At 41.2% G+C, this 24,161-nt stretch overlaps 1 protein-coding gene across 1 annotated transcript in view; it reads right to left on the reverse strand.

Moving 5' to 3' along the window:
* LOC124047727 (cAMP-specific 3',5'-cyclic phosphodiesterase 4D-like) overlaps positions 1-24,161 on the reverse strand; it is a 425,579-nt gene that overhangs the window by 351,883 nt on the left and 49,535 nt on the right. The window contains exon 3 of the mRNA XM_046368031.1: positions 8,109-8,332. Coding sequence (XP_046223987.1) covers positions 8,109-8,332 — 224 coding nt within the window. The remainder of the gene's footprint in view (positions 1-8,108; positions 8,333-24,161) is intronic.

Here is a 24,161-nt window from a genome sequence, read left to right on the forward strand (position 1 = left end):
AGTAAAGATTCCCTGTCTTCGGTCAGTTTTAAGAATGTGAAATCATGTGAAATGTCAGAATAATAGTAGAGAGAATGATTTATTTCAGCTTTTATTTCTTTCATCACATTCCCAGTGGGTCAGAAGTTTACATACACTCAATTAGTATTTGGTAGCATTGCCTTTAAATTGTTTAACTTCTGTCAAACATTTCGGGTAGCCTTCCACAAGCTTCCCACTATAAGTTAGGTGAATTTTGGCCCATTCCAACTGACCGAGCTGGTGTAAGTTTCTCGCACATGCTTTTTCAATTCTTCCCACAAATGTTCTGTAGGATTGTTCGGGGCTTTGTGTTGGCCCCTCCAATACCTTGACTTTGTTGTCCTAAAGCAATTTTGCTTAACTTTGGAAGTATTCTTGGGGTCATTGTCCATTTGGAAGATCCATTTGCAACCAAGCTTTAACTTCCTGACTGACGTCTTGAGATGTTGCTTCAATATATCCACATAATGTTCCATTTAAAAAATATATGTTATACCTTTATTTAACTAGGCAAGTCAGTTAAGAACAAATTCTTATTTTCAATGACGGCCTAGGAACAGTGGGTTAACTGCCTGTTCAGGGGCAGAATGACAGATTTGTACCTTGTCAGCTCAGGGATTCGAACTTGCAACCTTCCGGTTACTAGTCCACTAGGCTACCCTGCCGCCCCTGCAACTTCATGATCCCATCTATTTTGTGAAGTGCATGATGCTGCTGTGGTCTCTTCATTCTTTCCAGAGCTATATGTATAATAATAATTTCCATAGGGCTAACAATGACCTGATTCATGAAGTAGGTTGATGGGCACATACTGTACAGTACAGTTTGCCAAGAGACAAAAACGGCGAATACTGCCAGGAAGCCTCGATCCTTACAGAATAAGCTTCAACTTTTTCCCTGTGTGACCATAGAGAGATCACACTTCCCATGAAGACGTGGACCTATTGTTACGACAGACAAAAAAGGCTTAATCATAGCAACCCTGTCTGCAGTCAAATGTAAATTTGTGTCAATGCCTATATTCAAAATGGCTACAGCTCACTTCTCTTTGCTTAACATGCTAGTGATTTTCTTCCTGAGCGTGGCCCAAATGTACAGCCCAGGAGGAGGCCATTGTGGGCTTTTCATGGAATGATAGCAGGGGTAAGGGTGGGCTTTTCATGGAATGACAGCAGGGGGACATTGATTGGGAACAACAGGAGGGCAAATGATTTTCCATCTTTCCTCTAAATGTAACCACAGTAACAAAAAGAGTGTGTGTGTGTGTGTGTGTGTGTGTGTGTGTGTGTGTGTGTGTGTGTGTGTGTGTGTGTGTGTGTGTGTGTGTGTGTGTGTGTGTGTGTGTGTGTGTGTGTGTGTGTGTGTGTGTGTGTGTGTGTGTGTGTGTGTGTGTGTGTGTGTGAGAACTGTTCAACGTTGGTCTGACCAATCGGAATCTATGGTTCAAGATTGTTTTGATCACGTGGACTGGAAAAGGTTCCGGGTTGCCCCTGAGAATAGTGTTGACGTATACACTAACTTGGTGACGGAGTTCATCAGGAAGTGCATAGAGGATGTTGTTCCCACGGTGACTATTACAACCTATCCAAACCAAAAACTGTGGATAGGTGGCAGCATTCACGCAAAACTGAAAAGCAAACCACCGCATTTAACCACGGCAAGGTGACTGGGAATATGAATGTGTACAAACAGACCAGCATTGACCTCCGTAAAGCAAGACTCTGAGCTCCCCTTCTCCGTGGTCGACGTGAGTAAGACATTTAAGTGCATTAACCCTCGCAAGGCTGCCGGCCCAGACGGCATCCCAAACCGCGTCCACAGAGCATGTGCACACCAGCTGGCTGGAGTGTATACAGACATATTAAATCTCTCTCTATCCCAGTCTGTTGTCCCTACTTGCTTCAGGATGTCCACCATTGTTCCTGTATCCAAGAAAGTGAAGGTAACTGAACTAAATGACTATCACCCCATTGCACTCACTTCTGTCATCATGAAGTGCTTTGAGAGGCTAATTTAGAATCATATCACCTCGAACTTACACGACATCCTAGACCCACTACGATTGGCATACCTCCCCAACTTCCTGATGGGCGGACCCCAGGTGGTGAAGGTAGGCAACAGCACCTCCACCAAGCTGATCCTCAACACAGGGGCCCCGCAGGGGTGCATGCTCAGCCCCCTCCTGTCCTTCCTGTTTACCCATGACTGCGGGCCATGCACCACCGTAGGGCTGTATCACCCCCTGGTACGGCACTTTCACTATCCGCATCTGCAGGGCACTCCTGAGGGTGGTGCGGTCAGCCCAACGCATCACCGGGGGCACACTGCCAGCACCTGGTGTCACAGGAAGGCCAAGAAGATCATCAATGCCCTCAGCCACCCAAGCCACAGCCTATTCACCCCACTACCATCTAGAATAATAATAATAATATATGCCATTTAGCAGACGCTTTTATCCAAAGCGACTTACAGTCATGTGTGCATGTGTGCATACATTCTACGTATGGGTGGTCCCAGGAATCGAACCCACTACCCTGGCGTTACAAGCGCCATGCTCTACCAACTGAGCTACAGAAGGCGGAGATCAAAGCTGGGACGGAGAGACTGAAAACAGCTTCTATCTCCAGGCCATCAGACTGTTAAATTGTCGCCACTAGTCGGCCTCCGTCCAACACCCTGCCCCTTATAGTCGTAGAACACTGGTCACTTTTAATAATGTTTACATACTGTTTTACCCATTTCATATGTACTGTGAGCTCCAATAGTATTGGGATAGAGACACATTTGTTGTTGTTTTGGCTCTTTACTCCAGCACTTTGGATTTGAAATGATACAATGAGTGAGGTCAAAGTGCAGACTTCCCTTATGAAAAAATATTGCAGTTAGATTGCAGTATAACTGTAGTATAAATCAAATACTGCGTCCAAAATAAAACTTTTTTTTACTGCAGTAATTTTGCAGTGTATCTGCAGTTAGATTGCAGTATAAATACAGTTCACTGCAATTACTGCATCCAAAATACCAGTCTACTTTTTTTGTAACGGTCAGCTTTCATTTGAGAGTATTTTCATCTATATCAGGTGAACCGTTTAGATATTACAGCAATCTTTGTAAATAGTCCCACACATTTTATGGGACCAAAAGTATTGGGACAAATTCACTTATGTGTTTATTAAAGTAGTCAGGTGTGCGTAATGATGAGTACCAGGTGTGCGTAATGATGAGTACCAGGTGTGCGTAATGATGAGTACCAGGTGTGCGTAATGATGAGTACCAGGTGTGCGTAATGATGAATACCAGGTGTGCGTAATGATGAGTACCAGGTGTGCGTAATGATGAGTACCAGGTGTGCGTAATGATGAGTACCAGGTGTGCGTAATGATGAGTACCAGGTGTGCGTAATGATGAATCCCAGGACCGGTGGTTAGTATTCTGACGACGTCGTACGCCGGAGGGGAAGAGCTGGAGAAGATGTGACATGCTAGCCTGCAGTGATTACATCAAACTTGTGACTCTACAAACTTGATGGATGCATTTGCTGTTTGTTTTGCTTTTGTTTCAGATTATTTTGTGCCCAATAGAAATTATTGGAGTCACTTTTATTATTAAGTAAGAATAAAATATGTTTCTGAACACTTCTACATTAATGTGGATGTTACCATAATTACGGATAGTCTTGAATGAATCGTGAATAATGATGAGTGAGAAAGTAACAGAAGTATGCTAACCTCTCACCATTACAATAGCAGGGGAGGTTAGCATTTTTGGGTGGGTATGATATTTGTGCGTCTAACTTTCTCACTCATCATTATTCATGATTCATTTAGGACTATCCATATCCATGGTAGCATCCACATGACTGTAGATGTGTTTAGAAACATATTATATTCTTATTTACAATAAAAGTGACTCCAAAATGACTCATTTATATTGTTACAGAGTTTAATGGCTGTGAAAGGAGAAAACTGAGGATGGATCAACAACGTTATAGTAACTCAACAATACTAACCTAATTGACAGAGTGAAAAGAAGGAAGCCTGTACAGAAAAACAAATATTCCAAAACATGCATCCTGTTTGCAACCAGGCACTAAAGTAATAATGAAAAAAATGTGGCAAAGCAATTCACTTTTTTTCCTGAATACAAAGTGTTATGTCTGGTGCAATGCCAATACAACACATTACTGAGTACCACTCTCTCATTATTTTCAAGCATATTCGTGGCTGCATCTTGTTATGGGTATGCTTGTAATTGTTAAGGACTGGGGAGTTTCTCAGGATAAAAAAAGTAACGGAATGGAGCTAAGCACAGACAAAGTCCTAGAGGAAAACCTTGTTCAGTCTTCTTTCCACCAGACACTGGAAGACACCAGGCTTACGAAGAAGACTGTGAATGTTCCTGAGTGGCCGAGTTACAGTTTTGACTTAAATCTACTTGAAAATCTATGGCAAGACCTGAAAATGGTTGTCTAGCAATGATCAACAACCAATTTGACAGAATCTTTTAAATAATAATTGGCAAATGTTGCACAATCCAGGTATGGAAAGCTCTTAGACTCGCCCAGAAAGACTCAGCTGTAATCGCTGCCAAAGGTGCTTCTACAATGTATTGACTCACGGATGTGAATACTTAAGTAAATGAGCTATTTCTGTATTTAATTTAATACATTTGCAAAGATTTCTAAAAACATGTTTTCACTTTGCCATTATGGGATATTTAATCCATTTAGAATTCAGGCTGTAACACATTAAAATGTGGAATAAATCAAGGGGTATGAATACATTCTGAAGGAACTGTATTTATATTCCAGACTCTGACATTGCTCGTTCTGATATTTCTGTATTTTATTTTTTGGATGTGTTATTTTGTTATGCTAGGTGTTACTGTTGGATCTAGAAAAACAAGCATTTCGCTGCACCTGCGAAAACATCAGCAAATATGTGTATGCCGACCAATACAAATTGATTTGTACACTGACATCCTCACACACCCCACAATCCATCAAAACTCCCATCCAACAACAAACTCCGGGGGCTGACCTTTTCAGATGAAACTGCCAGAGAGATACTAACAAAACACAGCACTCCATCTTCTTTCTTTACGAGAAACCATGGAGTAATTGTTAATGAATGGGAATCATAGATCACTATTCCCATCTCATCTCCAGTTTCTCTCCAGACACTATCAATTCCTGAATATAAACAATGGCAAAGGTTTACACTCTCACAACTACAACGGATTAGGAATGATGAAGTATACTAGAAATGGCACACTAGAAGTGTCATTCAGTATTCTCATGTATTCTCATAAATATGAATAACATGAGACTATGCTCACATCTACGTGGCACCGTTTCTAGACCAACGGTATCATACAACCGAATCTAAATGAAGGGCTAGTCGCTGACCCAAAGAGTATTTGGCATGAGAGGTCATGATTGTCTTTGGATGTGTCTCAAATGGCACCCTATTCCCAGTATAGTGCACTACTTTTGACCAGGGCCCACAAGGTGGTACACTATAAGTGGTACACTATGTAGGAAACACTGTTCCCTCTAAACAATGATAAAGCCTTGTGTTCCTATTTATTAGACTCTGGCTGTTGGCGGAAAGTGCACCCGATTCAGATGCCCTACACGCTGGGTAGGCGAACAACCTCTGCCTTCCTGGCGGGCCCAGAGAGCAAATCAAGTACACTGTAGGTCTAACGCAGGCCAAACGGATGGCTCAGATTACCGTGTCTGCAGTAATGTAGCAGGCATTAAAGAAAGCTACAGCAAAGTTGGTACTGTGAGATTTCAAAACGTTTAAAACCATGACTAGAGCGAGACTGTCAACGACTACAGCAAAGAGCTGTTGTTTAAGTTCTTACTCAGCACTTTCAACACTTTGTATTCAATACTTTTATAAGCCATAAAATGTAAGTTCTTCCTATTTCCACTCAGTGCTACAACAAGCACTGCAGCAGTAATGAATGAGTAGGAAAGTGTATCTATATGCTTGCTTTGTTATTATTAACGGCTTGGGTCTTTTTTAATATCGAGGAATATTTCACTTTCTCTGTTCATAGGAGTAACAACATGAATTTGTGCATGAGGCAGAAATAATGTGGTGCGACTTGAGTTTGGCCATTAGATGGAAGACAGGGTCCCTTTCAGGTCAGTATCAGCAGAGGAAAGGGAGAGCGGAGGGATGTTGAGATGCTGCTCTCACCCTCCACTGAGACCAACAATCAGATGCAGGCACCATCAGCCAAGTAAAATAAAAATAAAAAGCTAATTATTTAAATGTATGCTCACTCAGCTGTGCCTCACAAGTAATACAACAACAGATCTATTACCAGTGTGATCATATAGCCTACCTCAAAATGGCTCGAACAACAATGCATTGGCAGGGTAATTCAAGCAAAGATAATATACGGTCATAATTTATTGGGCCTATAGCTTATTGCACAAACCTCATTGCCGCAGTACTGTATTTAATTGGTTAATGTTGCATTGGTTTACATTTTTGAAGTCATGTAAAAAAAAATCTGAGCGGTAGATCTCGGTTTGCACTTTGACTCAGAAAGTGATCTTGACTCAGAAAAGGTTGGGGACCACTGTTCTAGAGTTTTCCCTGTTAACACTATCAACATTCCCCTTTACTGTGGCAACTGTGATCGAATCAACGCAATTTTAGCCACTTTTAATGCAACATACCAAAACTAAATGAACTATGAAAGATACTTTGTTAACATTTCAGCTGACACTCTTATCCAGAGAAAATTACAGGAGCAATTAGGGTTAAGTGCCTTGCTCAAGGGCACGTTGGCAGATTTTTTACCTAATTGGTTCAGAGATTCAAACCAGCAACCTTTCAGTTACTGGCCCAATGCTCTTAACCGCTAGGCTACTTGCCGTCCCTGTTGTTGGCAGAACGCATCGGTGTAGGTTTCTATTGCATTGACACGCACGCACGACACGCACAACTCAGCCCGTATTCTATAAGCAAATAGACCATTGCGATATATGGATCTGTGCCATTTACTTTGAACTGGACTGTGTTTACAGCATAAGCGGTCATGAGTAGATGTGTTGGTTTTGAAATCATAGTGAGAGCTGCATGTTGCCACGTGTGCACATTTTGTTCATATCCTTTGCTAGTTAGTGAGTTATTCGCTCAGTTATAGATCAGTAATAGGGGAGTGATTGCTTCCTACAAGAGCAGAAAAGTATACATTTCTATACTGAAAAGAGAGTCAGGTAAAGAGATTTCGTTTTGTCTCACACACGCACAAAATAAATGGGTGGATAAACCATAGCTGCAACTATAACTAAGGGAGGGAGAATGATTATTGTGCCAAGGTGCACGTAGCGATCTAGAAATAATTAAAAGGTATATTAACAGTTAGGACTATAACAAAGGTTCTATCTACCTGTGAAACTATATTATGCAGGGAGGAAAACAAGGGCAAATCATTTTTGTGAGGATCTTTTGAAGCTGACACAGACACACAAAGTGTGTGGACATTGAAAGAGCCGACCGTGGCTTGAAGTAGAGAGGTTTTCTGGCTGAAGGACACTGTGTTCTTAAAATCAAAACCCAGTAGTATACGTTTGCATTGATGAGTCACACGTAGACACATCACGCTCAAAGTAAAGCTGATCACATTTAACATGAGTCACCAAAATGCTTTTTGCCTACTGTATGTCATTCACAGGCTTTCAAGGGGCAACTACCATCGTAATTCAGATAAATCGGAATTCAGTTTAATGGTCTTTGTGCTGTCTGAATGGAGAGCAGATTGCATCCACTCTAGGTTAGTGTTCCATGATTGTAAATTACAAAGACCATATGCATTTATACTCACACATATACTGACACACAAAGCCAGACATTTTAAGGAGCACAGATACACACACACACTCAATACTGAAAAGAGCACTAAGCTTCCCTGAGTCTCCTTGTCTGACTCTTTCACTGTCTCTCTCCCTCTCTCGCTCATCCACCTGTCTCGTTCTCCCTCTCTCACACACACATCAATCCACATCCCACGACCCTGCCACCAGACCTTTGTCTTCACATGCAGTCTCCTGTCTCTCTTACCTGCTGGTGTCTGCTGAGGTGATGGCGATGAGCGGGGGGATCCTGAGGGCGAGGCTAGTGGGCCGAGGGATCTGCTCCGTCTCTGGCCTCGGGGCCCAGTCACGCTGCTCCGCCTGCCTAAAGGCCAGTGGGGGAAGCTGCAGGTTCCGGCAGGAGAGCCTCCGCACCTGGACAGCCTCCATCTCCACGCCCAGACCTGGCTCTGGAGAGTCATCGTCAGAAACCTGCAGGGGACGGGAGAGAGCAGGACCTCCATGAATCATCAATGATCAGGGATCTTATTCAAGGCTATAAAAGAGAAGATTTGAATCTGGGGCTGTATAATAGGTCTATGTTATGAGGAAATGTGTTAATACAGACTATTCTATTGATTAATATCTATCAGAACGCTAAATATAAGGCGAAATAGACAGCAATGTTTATACAAATCTCCGCTGTTGAAAACTAAATGTTAGTCTAAAAGAAATGTGAGATAATGTCTAGACGCTTTTTATAGTGGAGATCAAGTTTATAAATGCATTTATAAATGCATTGGCTGGGCTGTGGATTGCGCAGTCAGATGGAACAGACTAAATAGGCATTTTAACGTCATAGATTTAGTCGGTGGTAACGTGTGGAATAGACACTGGCTGGAATGCGGTTTGAACCAATCAGAATTGAGGATTAAACCCACCAGGGTGTAGGATGATTAATATCAATCAGAATGCTAAACAGAGATGAGTAAGGTTAATACGTGAAGGTCTTATGTCTGGACTTCCAGTTGTGTTTCCTATGAGAGTGGTTTTATCTCAGAATACAGATTCAGATTGTATTTTCTGTCAAGTTGTCAGTTTGTTTGGCAAAGTCCAGTAGGTTATCAAATTGTCAGTCAGGGAGGCACAGTACTCATAATAGATGACTGTTCCTCCCTGCAGTTGATGCAGTATCAAATTAGTATGGTGGCGCAATCCCAAGGCTGAATTTCAGTTTTGAGCCTGAATTCATTTCCATCTAGGCCAAGAGCCCTACCAGGGATTAAATGTCATCTAAAGATGTGATCTTTGGTTCATATTGGATGTACGTGACTTTAATTCATGGAAAGGTTAAACTGAGATGATCCATAGAGGAGCATGCTTGTGCTTCGAATTGTAAAAGAAGTGTACCCTGCATTTATACGGTCTACAGTACAAATACAACTAGAACATGTCTTTCCTGAAAACCATTGGCGCTACTAGGATGCAGACTGACTCATATTGTAAAGGTAGGCATTCTGGACAGAAAGTCAAGACAGCATCATATCAACCAGTCACAGCATCTTCCAGCAGTATAAACTATGATGAAGCAATGATAATAAACTAGTTTTAATGAATATGACACATTTCTGATTTCATACACCAAGCACAAGCACACCACTTTACAGTCATGTTCAAATGCATATAAGAAACACAATGGATTTCGCTGTATTTCACAATCCTCGAAAATAGACTGTTTCTTGTGGAGACATTTTGAGATTCGGGGAAACTAAATGAGGTGAGGCACTAACAAGGCAATTTACAGTGCTGGCACAAACGTATACCTCCGGGCTTTGACTGCACAACCATGTGGCCAAATGGTGAAGGGGGAATCCGAGAGCAAGGCCACACAGGTCTGAATGAAGACGTTTTCACATTTCACACAAACAGTGTAATATTATGTGAAGGCTATCAATGGAACATCACCGGTAGGAATGTTCAGTCCCATGTTCTACCGGTCTTAGACTATATAAATGCAGCTGCCAATACACTGAATCCATTGGACGCAGTTCATCACAGCACACTGCGCTTTATTACGGGTCGACAGGTTCAGTACGCATCACTACATTCTATATCAGCAGGTTGGCCCTCTTTGAAGTCCTGTAGATCCATGCATTGCTCTCTTTTTGTTTCTAATTTACAAAAACTCCCTCTGTACCTAACTTCATTCATCACTTTTAGAAGTACAAGTTACCATACACGTTCTCAGGGCTGGCTAACTCTGGAAATTCCTTTGGCCTCTACAGAGTTCATCAGCGTTCAGTTGTTTTGAACTCTCTCAAATTGGATGAATTGTTGCCATTTCAGACAGCTGATTGAGGACCTCTCTAATTAAGAATATGTTTGAAGAGTTTCATTCTAAAATGCTGTACAGTATATCTATTTTCGGAAATGTTGGTAAATGAGCTTTTATTGTTTGAAGACGTATGAAAGAGATTGGTGTTTTTTTTGTTAACTATTTAATCATGGCATAACTTGATGGTTTCATTTCAGAGACAAATAATCATGTTTTATGGAAAATGCTATCACTCTCAGAATAATGAGTAGTACTGCCAGGTTTTAAACAGTCAAATGTAACAAATAACTACATTTTTAATAAAGAACTGTACAAATTATACATTTGGGACATCAATATATATGTTTTTAAATGTAAAAATATATATTTAATACAGTAATATGAGCTATGTATGTAAAACATTAACATTTGCCATTTCAGTCATTTAGCAGATGGTCTTATCAAAAGCAATTTACAGTAAATGTACTCCTCTTAAAGATAACTAGGTGAGACAACCACATATCATACTCAAATAGGATGCAGACAGCTCGGTACATCACTGGGGCTGAGCTCCCTGCCACCCAGGATCTCTATACCAGGCAGTGTGAAAGGAATATTTACTCTGCAAGCGGTACCGGTGCATCAAGTCTGACATCAACAGGCTCCTGAACAGCTTCTATCCCCAAGCCATAAGACTGCTAAATAGCTAACTAAATAGCTAACTAAATAGCTAACTAAATAGCTAACTAAATAGCTAAAAAATAATTGCTACACAGACTATTTGAGTTGAACTTTGTAATTTATTATTTATTTATTATCTTTGCACTGTCTCTATGTACACTCACAGGGCACTACACACTCACAGAGCACTACACACTCACAGAGCACTACACACTCACAGGGCACTACACACTCACAGGGCACTACACACTCACAGAGGGCACTACACACTCACAGAGCACTACACACTCACAGAGCTCTACACACTCACAGGACACTACACACTCACAGAGCACTACACACTCACAGAGCTCTACACACTCACAGAGCTCTATACACTCACAGAGCTCTACACACTCACAGAGCACTACACACTCACAGGACTCTACACACTCACAGAGCTCTACACACTCACAGAGCACTACACACTCACAGAGCACTACACACTCACAGAGCACTACACACTCACAGGACTCTACACACTCACAGAGCTCTACACACTCACAGAGCTCTACACACTCACAGGGCACTACACACTCACAGAGCACTACACACTCACAGGGCACTACACACTCACAGAGCTCTACACACTCACAGAGCACTACACACTCACAGAGCACTACACACTCACAGAGCACTACACACTCACAGAGCACTACGTGGTGTGCATGTGTGTAGTCAGTATAAATGTATGTGTGTTATTAATGGGTATCAGAGATCATTAGTAAAGGGTTATTAATGGGTATCAGAGATCATTAGTAAAGGGTTATTAATGGGTATCAGAGATCATTAGTAAAGGAAAGGGTTATTAATGTTATCAGAGATCATTAGTAAAGGGTTATTAATGGGTATCAGAGATCCTTAGTAAAGGGTTATTAATGGGTATCAGAGATCCTTAGTAAAGGGTTATTAATGGTTATCATAGATCATTAGTAAAGGGTTATTAATGGGTATCAGAGATCCTTAGTAAAGGGTTATTAATGGGTATCAGAGATCATTAGTAAAGGGTTATTAATGGTTATCAGAGATCATTAGTAAAGGGTTATTAAAACTTCTTCGGGATCGGTGTCCCATCCATGGGACAGTTGAGCTAACATAGGCTAATGCGATTAGCATGAGGTTGTAAGCAACAAGAACATTTCCACATAGACATATCTGTCTATGTTCTTGTTAATCTAATTGCACTGTCCAATTTACAGTAGCTATTACAGTGAAATAATACCATGCTATTGTTTGAGGATAGTGCAAAATGTTGAACACGAAAAGTTATTAATAAACAAATTAGGCACATTTTGGGCAATCTTGATACAAAATTTGGAACAGAAATGCAATGGTTCATTGGATCAGTATAAAACGTTGCATATACACTGCTGCCATCTAGTGGCCAAAATAGCACCTGGGCTGGAATAATACATTATGGCCTTTCTCTTGCATTTCAAACAAAAAAATACAAAAAAATACAAAAAAATATAAAAGAATGGTTGTTTTTTTCTTTGTATTATATTTTACCAGATCTATTGTGTTATATTCTCCTACATTCCTTTCACATTCCTTATTAATGGTATCAGAGATCATTAGTAAAGGGTTATTAATGGGTATCAGAGATCATTAGTAAAGGGTTATTAATGGGTATCAGAGATCATTATAGTAACAGTTTAAGAAGTTTGGGGTGAACTCCAGAAAAAATGAGATAGAAATAATTTTGTCTAATGAAATTAATATTGAAAAACAGAAGCCATGCAGGGACATGGCTATTAGGACTAACAAGGCATACACATTACACACAGAAAATCTCACTTCACAAGCCCATTATTCACCTTCATCCACTGACCTGCACGAACACATCCGCAAAAAGCTTCCCACTGGTGCAAAAACAAGTTGAATCAACGTTGTTTCCTCATTATTTCAATGCTCTTATCAATGTTCTTATCCACACCCTGGCACTGCAAGTGCCATGCTCTTCCAACTGAGCCACAGGACATATGTGATGACATTGACTTAATGCAAAACTGATTTGATTTGCAAAGATAATGTAAGGGCATTAAATATTTTCGTCATCCGTCTTTAAACCTAAATCCAATGTCATGGTGACATTTTTGGTTGATTTTATATTGAATTCACATTAGTTGACAACGCAACCAAATATACATCAAAACTAGACGGTTGAACTGTGCCCAGTCGGTTGCCTCTTGAAAACCACTGCACTCGGTAGGAATATCAGTGCGAGGCAAATGAACAAAGTCCCTATTCCGTTCCGAGGGAGCACATTCATTGCCACTTATTGATCATCCTAAGTGCCCATTAGCTATCCTGCTGGGCTGTAGTCTGGCCTAATACCTACACTTACAATGGCCTTGAGGGACTCCGCGTGTAATGAAGAACAGGGCGATGCCTTTAGGAGTGACAGCACTACCCTACCAACTACCCCCCCCCACCCTCTCCACACAATCCTGGTGAGTGGTGAGCACTCCCTTAGGACCACACTGAGGGAATGATTCTCATACTGGAGCAACCATAATGGGAACCTGGAGCTTCTGATTGTGTAATAAAGATATTGTATTATTGATCATGTGTGATATAAATCTTCAATATTATTGAAGACCATGTCCTCTGCACTCTATTTCAGCACCTCATAACACGCTTTTATCCTGGGGGGTCATTAAAGGTCAGTGCTGGTATACCCTCTGTAATTGAACATGAGGGATTTGATAGCTTAACTATTGGTGTTCTTTATTTATTTCCCCGCCTCGACAGTCATTGTTCTTGAGCAGTTGTAAAAGTGCTTATTTTTTTATTCACATGAAGTCCTGGAAGGGGAAATGTTTCATGCAACTCTGCTGCACACCAAAAAAAATGTGATTGTATTGTATGTTGAAGTTTAGTTCACAGAAACACCACAAAGATTCCCTCTGGCAAACTGTCTGGCAGAACTCTGCCCTTTGATGTGGAGTTTTAATCGACATCTTAAACAGATGTTTCCCTGAAAACTTCCCTGACACCCCACAATTGGGTTTGTGTCGACAATCAGTAATGCTTTGGTTCGTTCTAAAGGGCAGATTCAGACCCAGCCGGCTTTTTAGGAGTTTTGGGTCAACTGTGCAATTTTGGCGTGACAAGCAACAACTGAAATAAGCAACTAAATCAGTGGTATTCAAAGTCGGTGTCGTGATCTTGCAGTGGGGTTGCCAAAATTAAATTTAAAAAAGAAACCAAAATAAGAGTAAAGATTATTGTAGGGGAAAATAGACAACAAAATCAGAAAGCTCAGTTGAGAAATAACATTTTATTGAGTAAAGCTTTTTTTTACTGATTTTTTTTCCATTTCGGAAATGTTATTAAATTAAAGGTATTTATGTCAGTAAAGGTAGAGATACCTAGTTGAAGGTAGGCTCAGCGATAGATGCAGCTCGCTCATCTCAATATCTGCGGTGCTGCTCGTGGCAATGTAATTTCGATGAGTCTACCTTTAACTGTCAGTAAGCTAGCTGCAACAGTTTGCTAAGCAGCTAATCAAGTCACTGCATTGGTGACTGACAAATCAAATCAAATTTTATTGGTCACATACATATGGTTAGCAGATGTTAATGCGAGTGTAGGCGAAATGCTTGTGTTTCTAGTTCCGACAGACTACTTGCTAGATATTACTGCACTAACAGATTCACAACAACTACCTTATACGCACAAATGTAAAGGGATGAATAAGAATATGTACATACAAATATATGGATGAGCGATGGCCGTGTGGCATAGGCAAGATGCAGTAGATGGTATAAGGAATAAGGAATACCTAGGATAGGTTAAGTAATCCCTCTCACCCCACCCCCTAAGTTTTAGATGCACTATTGTTAAGTGACTGTCCCACTGGATGTCATAAGGTGAATGCACCAATTTGTAAGTCGCTCTGGATAAGAGCGTCTGCTAAATGACTTAAATGTAAATGTAAATGGTATAGAATACAGTATATACATATGAGATGAGTAATGTAGGATATGTAGACATTATTAAAGTGGCGTTATATAAAGTGACTAGTGATACCTTATTTAAATCCATTTATTAAATGTATTAAAGTGGCAAGTGATACCTTATTTAAATCCATTTATTAAATGTATTAAAGTGGCAAGTGATTTGAGTCTGTATGTAGGCAGCAGCCACTCTATGTTAATGGTGGCTCTATAACAGTCTGATGGCCTTGAGATAGAAGCTGTTTTACAGACTCTCGGCCCCAGCTTTGATGCACCTGTACTGATCGCGCCTTCTGGACGATAGCCACTGCCCGGGGTGAACAGGCAGTGGCTCGGGTGGTTGTTCTCTTTGATTATCTTTTTGGCCTTCCTGTGACATTGGGTGCTGTGGGTGTCCTGGAGGGCAGGTAGTTTGCACCTGGTGATGCGTTGTGCAGACCGCACTACCTTCTGGAGAGCCTTGCGGTTGTGGGCGGAGCAGTTGCCGTACCAGGTGGTGTTTGTGAGTGTTTTTGTCGACAAGCCAAATTTCTTCAGCCTCCTGTGGGTGAAGAGGCTCTGTTGCGCCTTCTTCACAATGCTGTCTGTGTGGGTGGACCATTTCAGTTTGTCCGTGATGTGTACACCGAGGAACTTAAAACTTTCCACCTTCTCCACTACTGTCCCGTCGATGTGAATGGGGGGATGCTCCCTCTGCTGTTTCCTGAAGTCCATGACCATCTCCTTTGTTTTGTTGACGTTGAGTGTGAGGTTATTTTCCTGACACCACACTCCGAGGGCCCTCACCTCTTCCCTGTAGGCCGTCTCGTCATTGTTGGTAATCAAGCCTACCACTGTGGTGTCGTCTGCAATCTTGATGATTGAGTTGGAGGCGTGCATGGCCACGCAGTGATGGGTGAACAGGGAGTACAGGAGAAGGCTGAGAATGCCCCTTTGTGTGGCCCCAGTGTTGAGGATCAGCGGAGAGGAGGTGTTGTTTCCTACCTTCACCACCTGGGGGCGACCCGTCAGAAAGACCAGGACCCAGTTGCACAGAGTGGGGTCGAGGCCCAGACATTCTTGTATAAGATTTTTGCAGGAGATGCTTTGTTTTATTTTCTCACAATTTTTGTATTTTGTTTGTATTCATTAGGATCCCCGCAGCTACTCTTCCTGGAGTCCAAATAGTAATAAAACAATTACATCACAACAAAACAATTGCAAACTATAAAATCACTGTCACAACGTTTGTAATAATTTTGTTAGTTATTCTTCCTATTTCAGTCATATAAGAGCGCAGTAATTGGTCATATACAGTACATGTATTGGTCATAAATGAGGAACTATGCTTTCATTTCTGCAGTGGGAGAGGGGACAAAAACGTTCCATTGGGAACCGCTGCAGCAGCAAGGCAAATTGGTGCTGAGAGGTTGTCGCTGCAACTGCAAAACATCATCTAGCGACAAGTCAAGGAGGCAATAGAGATTCTCACAGAAAAATTGTTGGCAACATTGCTAGTGCAGTTCAAGGAGAACAATTTCTGTTGAAACTGGTCTGGGTTCAATTATTTATTGAACTAACAAACCATGTACATAAACCTATACTAGCCATGATGCCAATATTTATCTATACAGTACCCGTTTGGCTAATGTCTCATCTATCAACCGTGATCACGGTTCATGCAGTACTGACAGCTCTGTGGACATGACAACCAGTTGACAGGTATTTCTCAGTGAGAATCACTATTGCCTGCTTGATTTTTCGCAAGATGATGTTTTGCCGTTGTCATAACAAGCTTTTTCATGTTTGCCAGTTGTCATGTTTAACTAACTAGCTACCTAGAATAGCCACTGTGTTACAAATTGTAACCAATTAGCAAGATAATGAAACCCCATGTTATGTTATAGGGACACATGCTAAGTTGGCTAGGTAGCTAGCCATGATGAAATGATAGCTAAATATAGATTGAGGTAGTTTTTTGAATGTTCAAGTAGCTGGCTAGCTAGATTAATCATTTATATCTAGCCAGCTGGTAATTATGAAGCTAAATGTTTGCTAAATATAGCTGGTTATCTTGTCTGGATTGCCATTGTTGTGCTGGAAGCAGGTTAAGTGTGTACATAGCATTTTAGTACAGCTGTAGCACTCAACAGGCAATAGCAATATATAGGACATTAATTAATTCACATTTTAGCCTATTATTCTGGAATTTGTATTTGTCCGTAGAGCTCCGAAACAGGACCGTGTCGAGGCACAGATCTGGGGAAAAGTACCAAACCATTACTGCAGCATTGAAGGTCCCGAAGAACACAGTGGCCTCCAGGATTCTTAAATTTAAGAAGTTTGGAACCACCAAGACTCTTCCTAGAGCTGGCCGCCCGGCCAAGCTGAGCAATCGGAGGAGAAGGGCCTTGGTCAGGGAGGTGACCAAGAACTCGATGGTAACTCTGACCTGGCTCCAAATCAAATCATATCAAATTGTATTGGTCACATACACGTGATTAGCAGATGTTATTGCAGGAGTAGGGAAATGCTTGTGCGTCCAGAGTTCCTCTGTGGAGATGGGAGAACCTTCCAGAACGACAACCATCTCTGCAGCACTCCACCAATCAGGCCTTTATGGTAAAGTGGCCAGACGGAAGCCACTACTTAGTAAAAGGCACATGGCAGCCCACTTGGAGTTTGCCAAAAGACACCTAAAGACTATCAGACCATGAGAAACAAGACTCTCTGCCTGATGAAACTGAGTTAATATGTTTTATGGAAAAGGGGTGTCTCCATAATGACCCATTTAAATAGCCTACAACTGGTTAAAAAGTAGTCACGAAGTACGTGTGCTCTCTCTCTCCATGACTCAGCTGCCTCTGCTGCAGCACTCTCAACCAGTGCTTTCAACACACACACACACACACACACACACACACACACACACACACACACACACACACACACACACACACACACACACACACACACACACACACACACACACACACACACACACACACACACACACACACACACACACACACACACACACACACACACACACATGCCTCCAGCCCTCCCCCTCTCCACTTCACTCACTCACAGCCTGCTCGTTGCCTGATAGTCAGCAGCAGATTCTCACAGTGAAATATATATACAGTACCCGTCAAAAGTTTGGACATGCCAACTCATTTAAGGGTTTTTCTTTATTTTTACTATTTTCTACATTGTATAATAATAGGGAAGAAGTCAAATCTACGAAATAACAGATATGGAATCATGTAGTAACCAAAAAAGTGTAAAACAAACCAAAAAATACTTTAGATTTTAGATTCTTCAAAGAAGCCACCCTTTGCCTTGATGACAGGTTTGCACCAAAACACCTCTGGCAAAAAATAGAAACATCTTATTTACCTAAGTATGCAGGACCTTTGCTATGAAACTCGAAATTGAGCTCAGGTGCATCCTGTTTCCACGGATCATCCTTGAGATGTTTTTACAACTTTATTGGAGTCCACCTGTGTTAAATTCAATTGATTGGACATGATTTGGAAAGGCCTGTCTATATATGGTCCCACAGTTGACCGTACATGTCAAAGCAAAAACCAAACCATGAGGTCGAAGGAATTATCAGTAGAGCTCTAAGACAGGATTGTGTCGAGCCATAGACCCTGGGGAAAGGTACCAAACATTTTTTAAAGCATTGAAGGTCCCCAAGAACACAGTGGCCTCCATCAGTCTTAAATGTAAGAAGTTTGGAACCAACAAGACTCTTCCTAGAGTTTGGCCTTGCCAAACTGAGCAATCGGGGGAGAAGGGCCTTGGTCAGGGAGGTGGTCACTCTGAGTTCCTCTGTGGAGATGGGAGAGCCTTACAGAAGGGCAATCATCTCTGCAGCACACTAGAATCCGTGTGACAATGTATTATATAAAATGTAACCAAGTGTGTGATTCATGGGCATCCTAAATGGCACCATACTCGTCAAAAGGCATATGGTAACATTTTGAATGCAGCCTGGTTAGTTTAAGCACAGCTTTGCTGTGGTCATAGGTAGGAAGTCCTAACTGAGTCCTAGCCGAGTCGTTTTGATACATTTTGCCTGTGAAAGTGATGAGGTAGTTGTGATGTTATTTTAATTTTAGCATGAATTAAATTAGAATGTCTCTCAGCCAATCAAAGATGCATGACCAGAACTAAGCGTTTCATTAAAAGTATTTCAGCACACAACACACATGACTTCTTTTGAGTGTATTTTATCGCCTGTATGATGTTGATGTCTCTCTGAAGTTAAACCTCCAAGGCAGACATTTAAACCGTACTGCTCCTGCTTCCAATTCTGCCTCAAGATTTGGGGGTTCACTTGTGATAGATGATTTGGGAGATTTAGCTGTTCTAAGCTGGGAGCTTCGCTTGGGCTCCTAGGTAACATCTCATTGGAACAGGGTCATTCTTCAATTAAGGTGGTAAATGGTGTCCCTTGACTTCTGTGATGTGTGGACGGGTAGTGACATGTTTTGCGGATTTAGAGATATCTATCCATTATTTTGTAGGCTACACAGTGAACAAAAGTATTTCATATATTGTGTAGATCAATAGAAAACAAAGTATTAAAATACCCTTTTATAGTGTAATATGTATCTCTCGGTTGTGTGTCATTGGTGTTACCACCTTGAAAATGACTGATTACAAAAGATGTACAAGGACCTTGAGCATTCTCTCTCCATGGGGAGGGGTCTAATATATAATAATAATATAATAATATTATTATATTCTCTCTCCATGGGGAGGGGTCTATATTAAAGACACCAATTCAATCATCAAGTTTGCGGACGACACAACAGTGGTAGGCATGATTACCAACAACGACGAGACGGCCTACAGGGAGGAGGTGAGGGCCCTCGGAGTGTGGTGTCAGGAAAATAACCTCACACTCAACGTCAACAAAACTAAGGAGATGATTGTGGACTTCAGGAAACAGCAGAGGGAACACCCCCTATCCACATCGATGGAACAGTAGTGGAGAGGGTAGTAAGTTTTAAGTTCCTCGGCATACACATCACAGACAAACTGAATTGGTCCACTCACACAGACAGCATTGTGAAGAAGGCGCAGCAGCGCCTCTTCAACCTCAGGAAGCTGAAGAAATTTGGCTTGTCACCAAAAGCACTCACAAACTTCTACAGATGCACAATCGAGAGCATCCTGGCGGGCTGTATCACCGCCTGGTACGGCAACTGCTCCGCCCTCAACCGTAAGGCTCTCCAGAGGGTAGTGAGGTCTACACAACGCATCACCGGGGGCAAACTACCTGCCCTCCAGGACACCTACACCACCCGATGTTACAGGAAGGCCATAAAGATCATCAAGGACATCAACCACCCGAGCCACTGCCTGTTCACCCCGCTATCATCCATAAGGCGAGGCCAGTACAGGTGCATCAAAGCTGGGACCGAGACTGAAAAACAGCTTCTATCTCAAGGCCATCAGACTGTTAAACAGCCACCATTGAGCCCTGGCCATTAACATTGAGTGGCTGCTGCCAACACACTGACACTGACACTGACTCAACTCCAGCCACTGTAATAATGGGAATTGATGGGAAATTATGTAAATATATCACTAGCCACTTTAAACAATGCTACCTTATATAATGTTACTTACCCTACATTATTCATCTCATATGCATACGTATATACTGTACTCTATATCATCGACTGCATCCTTATGTAATACATGTATCACTAGCCACTTTAACTATGCCACTTTGTTTACATACTCATCTCATATGTATATACTGCACTCAATACCATCTACTGTATCTTGCCTATGTTGCTCTGTACCATCACTCATTCATATATCCTTATGTACATATTATATATCCCCTTACACTGTGTATAAGACCGTAGTTTTGGAATTGTTAGTTAGATTACTTGTTGGTTATCACTGCATTGTCAGAACTAGAAGCACAAGCATTTTGCTACACTCTCATTAACATCTGCTAACCATGTGTATGTGACAAATAACATGTGATTTGGATTTGCTTTGGATGATTTGATTTATTAGCATAATCACACCCTTTTAGTATGTCATACATTTGATGATTCCATTCATAACTTGAGGAATCTAAATCCAAAGTGTCACTTGGTGTTAGTCAATTTAAATGAAGAGAAATACCATTGTGAGCAAAATGATTAATCATATCACTTGATTGATGACCTTAGATTTTAGCGTTACTGCATTCCATTTCAGAAGATCTATTTAAAATGTCTGGTATAATGGTATTATTGCTTCTACTGATGGTACCATAATGAATGTTATTATAATAGTAAATCAACCGTTTTAGTTTATTCAGAATGGAAAGAGGTACCCAAATACATTTAAATTAATAAAAAAACTAGAAAAAAATGAATTTAAATTTTTTCATGTAAGTTAATTTTTTACAAAATTCATCAGAATGCAATGCTCAAATGCCACCGTAGTTGAAGATTGACCCAATGGCATTGCTAAATTCCTGAATAAGGTTCACTCTTCTAATTTAATACACAGAGAGAGCTTGGGGGCATTTCAGTTTTAAGTAGGGAATTGTTGGGTCTCTCTGTCAGCAAAGTGCTGCACTGGTTTCATTGCTGGATAAATATAGTAATGAACCCTGGGTCAAATAGAATCGTGATGGAGCCAGGGCGAACACATTAGTCATGGCCACTGAAAAAGCACCCTAATTAAAATCACTACTCAACCTCAAACTCCAAACCATAAGTAATATTACATAGTACATAACTTTGGGGGGGGCTCTTCAAAATGGTAATTTACAATGCAAGGCACAGTATCATGGAAACAAGTGAAAAGAAATACAATTGCACAAAAACAAGCCTGTTACTGAAATGGAAAGAGACTGAGAGACACAGATAGATTTTGAAAGATGCAGGAAAATGTCCTCCGAGAAGCCATACTCATGTGAATTAGACTCCTTCCCCTGGTAGGGGTGTGTGATGATGCACAACTCACCCTGACCCTCAGTAAATTGAAACTGAACAAAAACAATGGCCTTGTGTCTCTGCTGCAAATGAGATCATGTGCATGTGTGGAATGCAACACATTTCCCAATTACAGTCGCTGGATGGAGGTGGTGAGAAACACACAAGGTACGTTCACTTGAAGATCCTAATGTAAGCAGCATTGCTTGCTATACAAGGTATGTGAGACTCATAGAGACAGATTCAATCAGACATGTACAGCAGGAAACCTGCACTGTGGGAAAAATAGTTCAAATACAATCACTGAGCTCCAAAAGTACACCCTGTCATTTAATCTTTGACATAACTAATTTATTTGCAAAACTGGTATCCTGTAGGTCACAATATATTTTTTGGTGTTGTTGTATTTAGCCAGATACTGTATGCATGCCCTCTATCATTAATTATGAATCAAAAGTCAAGTTGACTAAGAGGGGAACAAAGTCATTTCCAGCTCATTCATCAACCAATTCCCTGGATGATAACACTTCAATCATCAGTCTACATAACTGCCACACATAGTGAAAGGCTTAGTCATCTCCCTACGGTTCTGAAATAAACACTATCTACTTCCTCTCGCCCTCCATACCAAATGTGTGACTCCTGGTAAAACAATAACATTTCGAGAGATGTATTCTTTTAAATCACCGTTCCCCTGATTGTACAGTTGTACTTGTCACTTTGGAAAGAGGTGGAAAAGGGCTGGCCTAACTGGTTTGTGTGATTCCACTGCTTCACCTGAGGGCCAATGGTGGTGATACTTTAAGAAAGGAGGACGTGGTTCTTGTTGGGGCGTCCATTTTGTAATGACCCAGTGTTATTGCTTGGATCGTAATTGCGCTACGTTTCCCAAACGTAATCTATTGACGTAATTGTACAGTGTACTCATATTGATTTAACAACCAATTGTTGGCTATAGAAACATCCTTCGCACTTTTACAGAACGAACAATTGTGCTTGAATATAAATCAAATCAACCAAAAAAATGTCACATGCGCCGAATAACAACAGGTGTAGAGTTTACCGTGAAATGCTTACTTACAAGCCATTTTAACCAACAATGCAGTTCAAGAAATAGAGTTAAGAAAAGATTTACTAAATGGTTTGTTGTTATTAACATCCTTATCAGGATACAATGTTTACACATGGCAAGCTTTTGAGAATGTGTTTACACTGGCGTCCCTTGGGTCGCCCGCACTGATTTTAGCAATTAGTCTGGAGCCAGTGAATTCGTTATGACTAGCCTGTTACACACTGAAACATATTAAACAACAGATTATCTACAGGCTGAAGGAAAAACAACATCTCTTGTGTAAGAAATACAATGATGTCACTCTGTTCTAAGCATCCTTGTTGTTCTCATAACAATACTTATTTTAAATGTCAATATTGTGTTGGCAATTGTTTGATGATGAGGGAATAATCATGTCATTTATAACCAGTCAAATGCACCCTAGCCCATATAACCAAACGATGCACCTGCTCCACTATGTGAGTTTATCGTCAGTAAGAGCCAGCTAGCTCTCCCTAATTGTTGCTTCCAGCTAGGTGGTATTTATTGGAGCTTGGAAGTGGGTCATTGGTGGGTGCTTACTTATATGGCTGCATTTACACAGGCAGCCCAATTCTGATATTTTCTCAACTAATTGGCCTTTCGACCAAATCACATCAGATCTTTTCACCTTCGATCTTTTTCAGGTTTGTAAAAAGACCGATTAATGGGTAAAAAAACAAAACAGAAATGCAGCCTGTTTGTCGTGTTTCACTATGTATAAGTTGTTTCTTACAGTTGGGGGTGAAATGTCAGAAAGTGTTTTATATATATATATATTGGAGGGGATATTTTGCAAATAGATATGTTGCACTGCTAATTGTGTGTGTGTGTGTGTGTGTGTGTGTGTGTGTGTGTGTGTGTGTGTGTGTGTGTGTGTGTGTGTGTGTGTGTGTGTGTGTGTGTGTGTGTGTGTGTGTGTGTGTGTGTGTGTGTGTGTGTGTGTGTGTGTGTGTGTGTGTGTGTGTGTGTGTGTGTGTGTGTGTGTCGTCATTATCAACGATAATGGACAGCCAAGATGGTGTGTGTGTGCAAATGTGTATACAGTACACTTCCTGCTTTGTGGCACTTCAGCAGATGTCTGCTGTGATTCGCTGGGTCTCGTCCAATTACACAGTCTGTACCGCCAGCCTTCCCAGACACTTCCCATTGAGCTGACTGTCACACCGACACTTCAAATCACCCCAGCAGTGACACATGCACCCCCCTCCACACACACACACACGCACACGCACACACACACACACACACACACACACACACACACACACACACACACACACACACACACACA

The sequence above is a fragment of the Oncorhynchus gorbuscha genome, linkage group LG11 (genome assembly GCF_021184085.1).
Source record: "Oncorhynchus gorbuscha isolate QuinsamMale2020 ecotype Even-year linkage group LG11, OgorEven_v1.0, whole genome shotgun sequence".
NCBI lineage: Eukaryota > Metazoa > Chordata > Actinopteri > Salmoniformes > Salmonidae > Oncorhynchus > Oncorhynchus gorbuscha.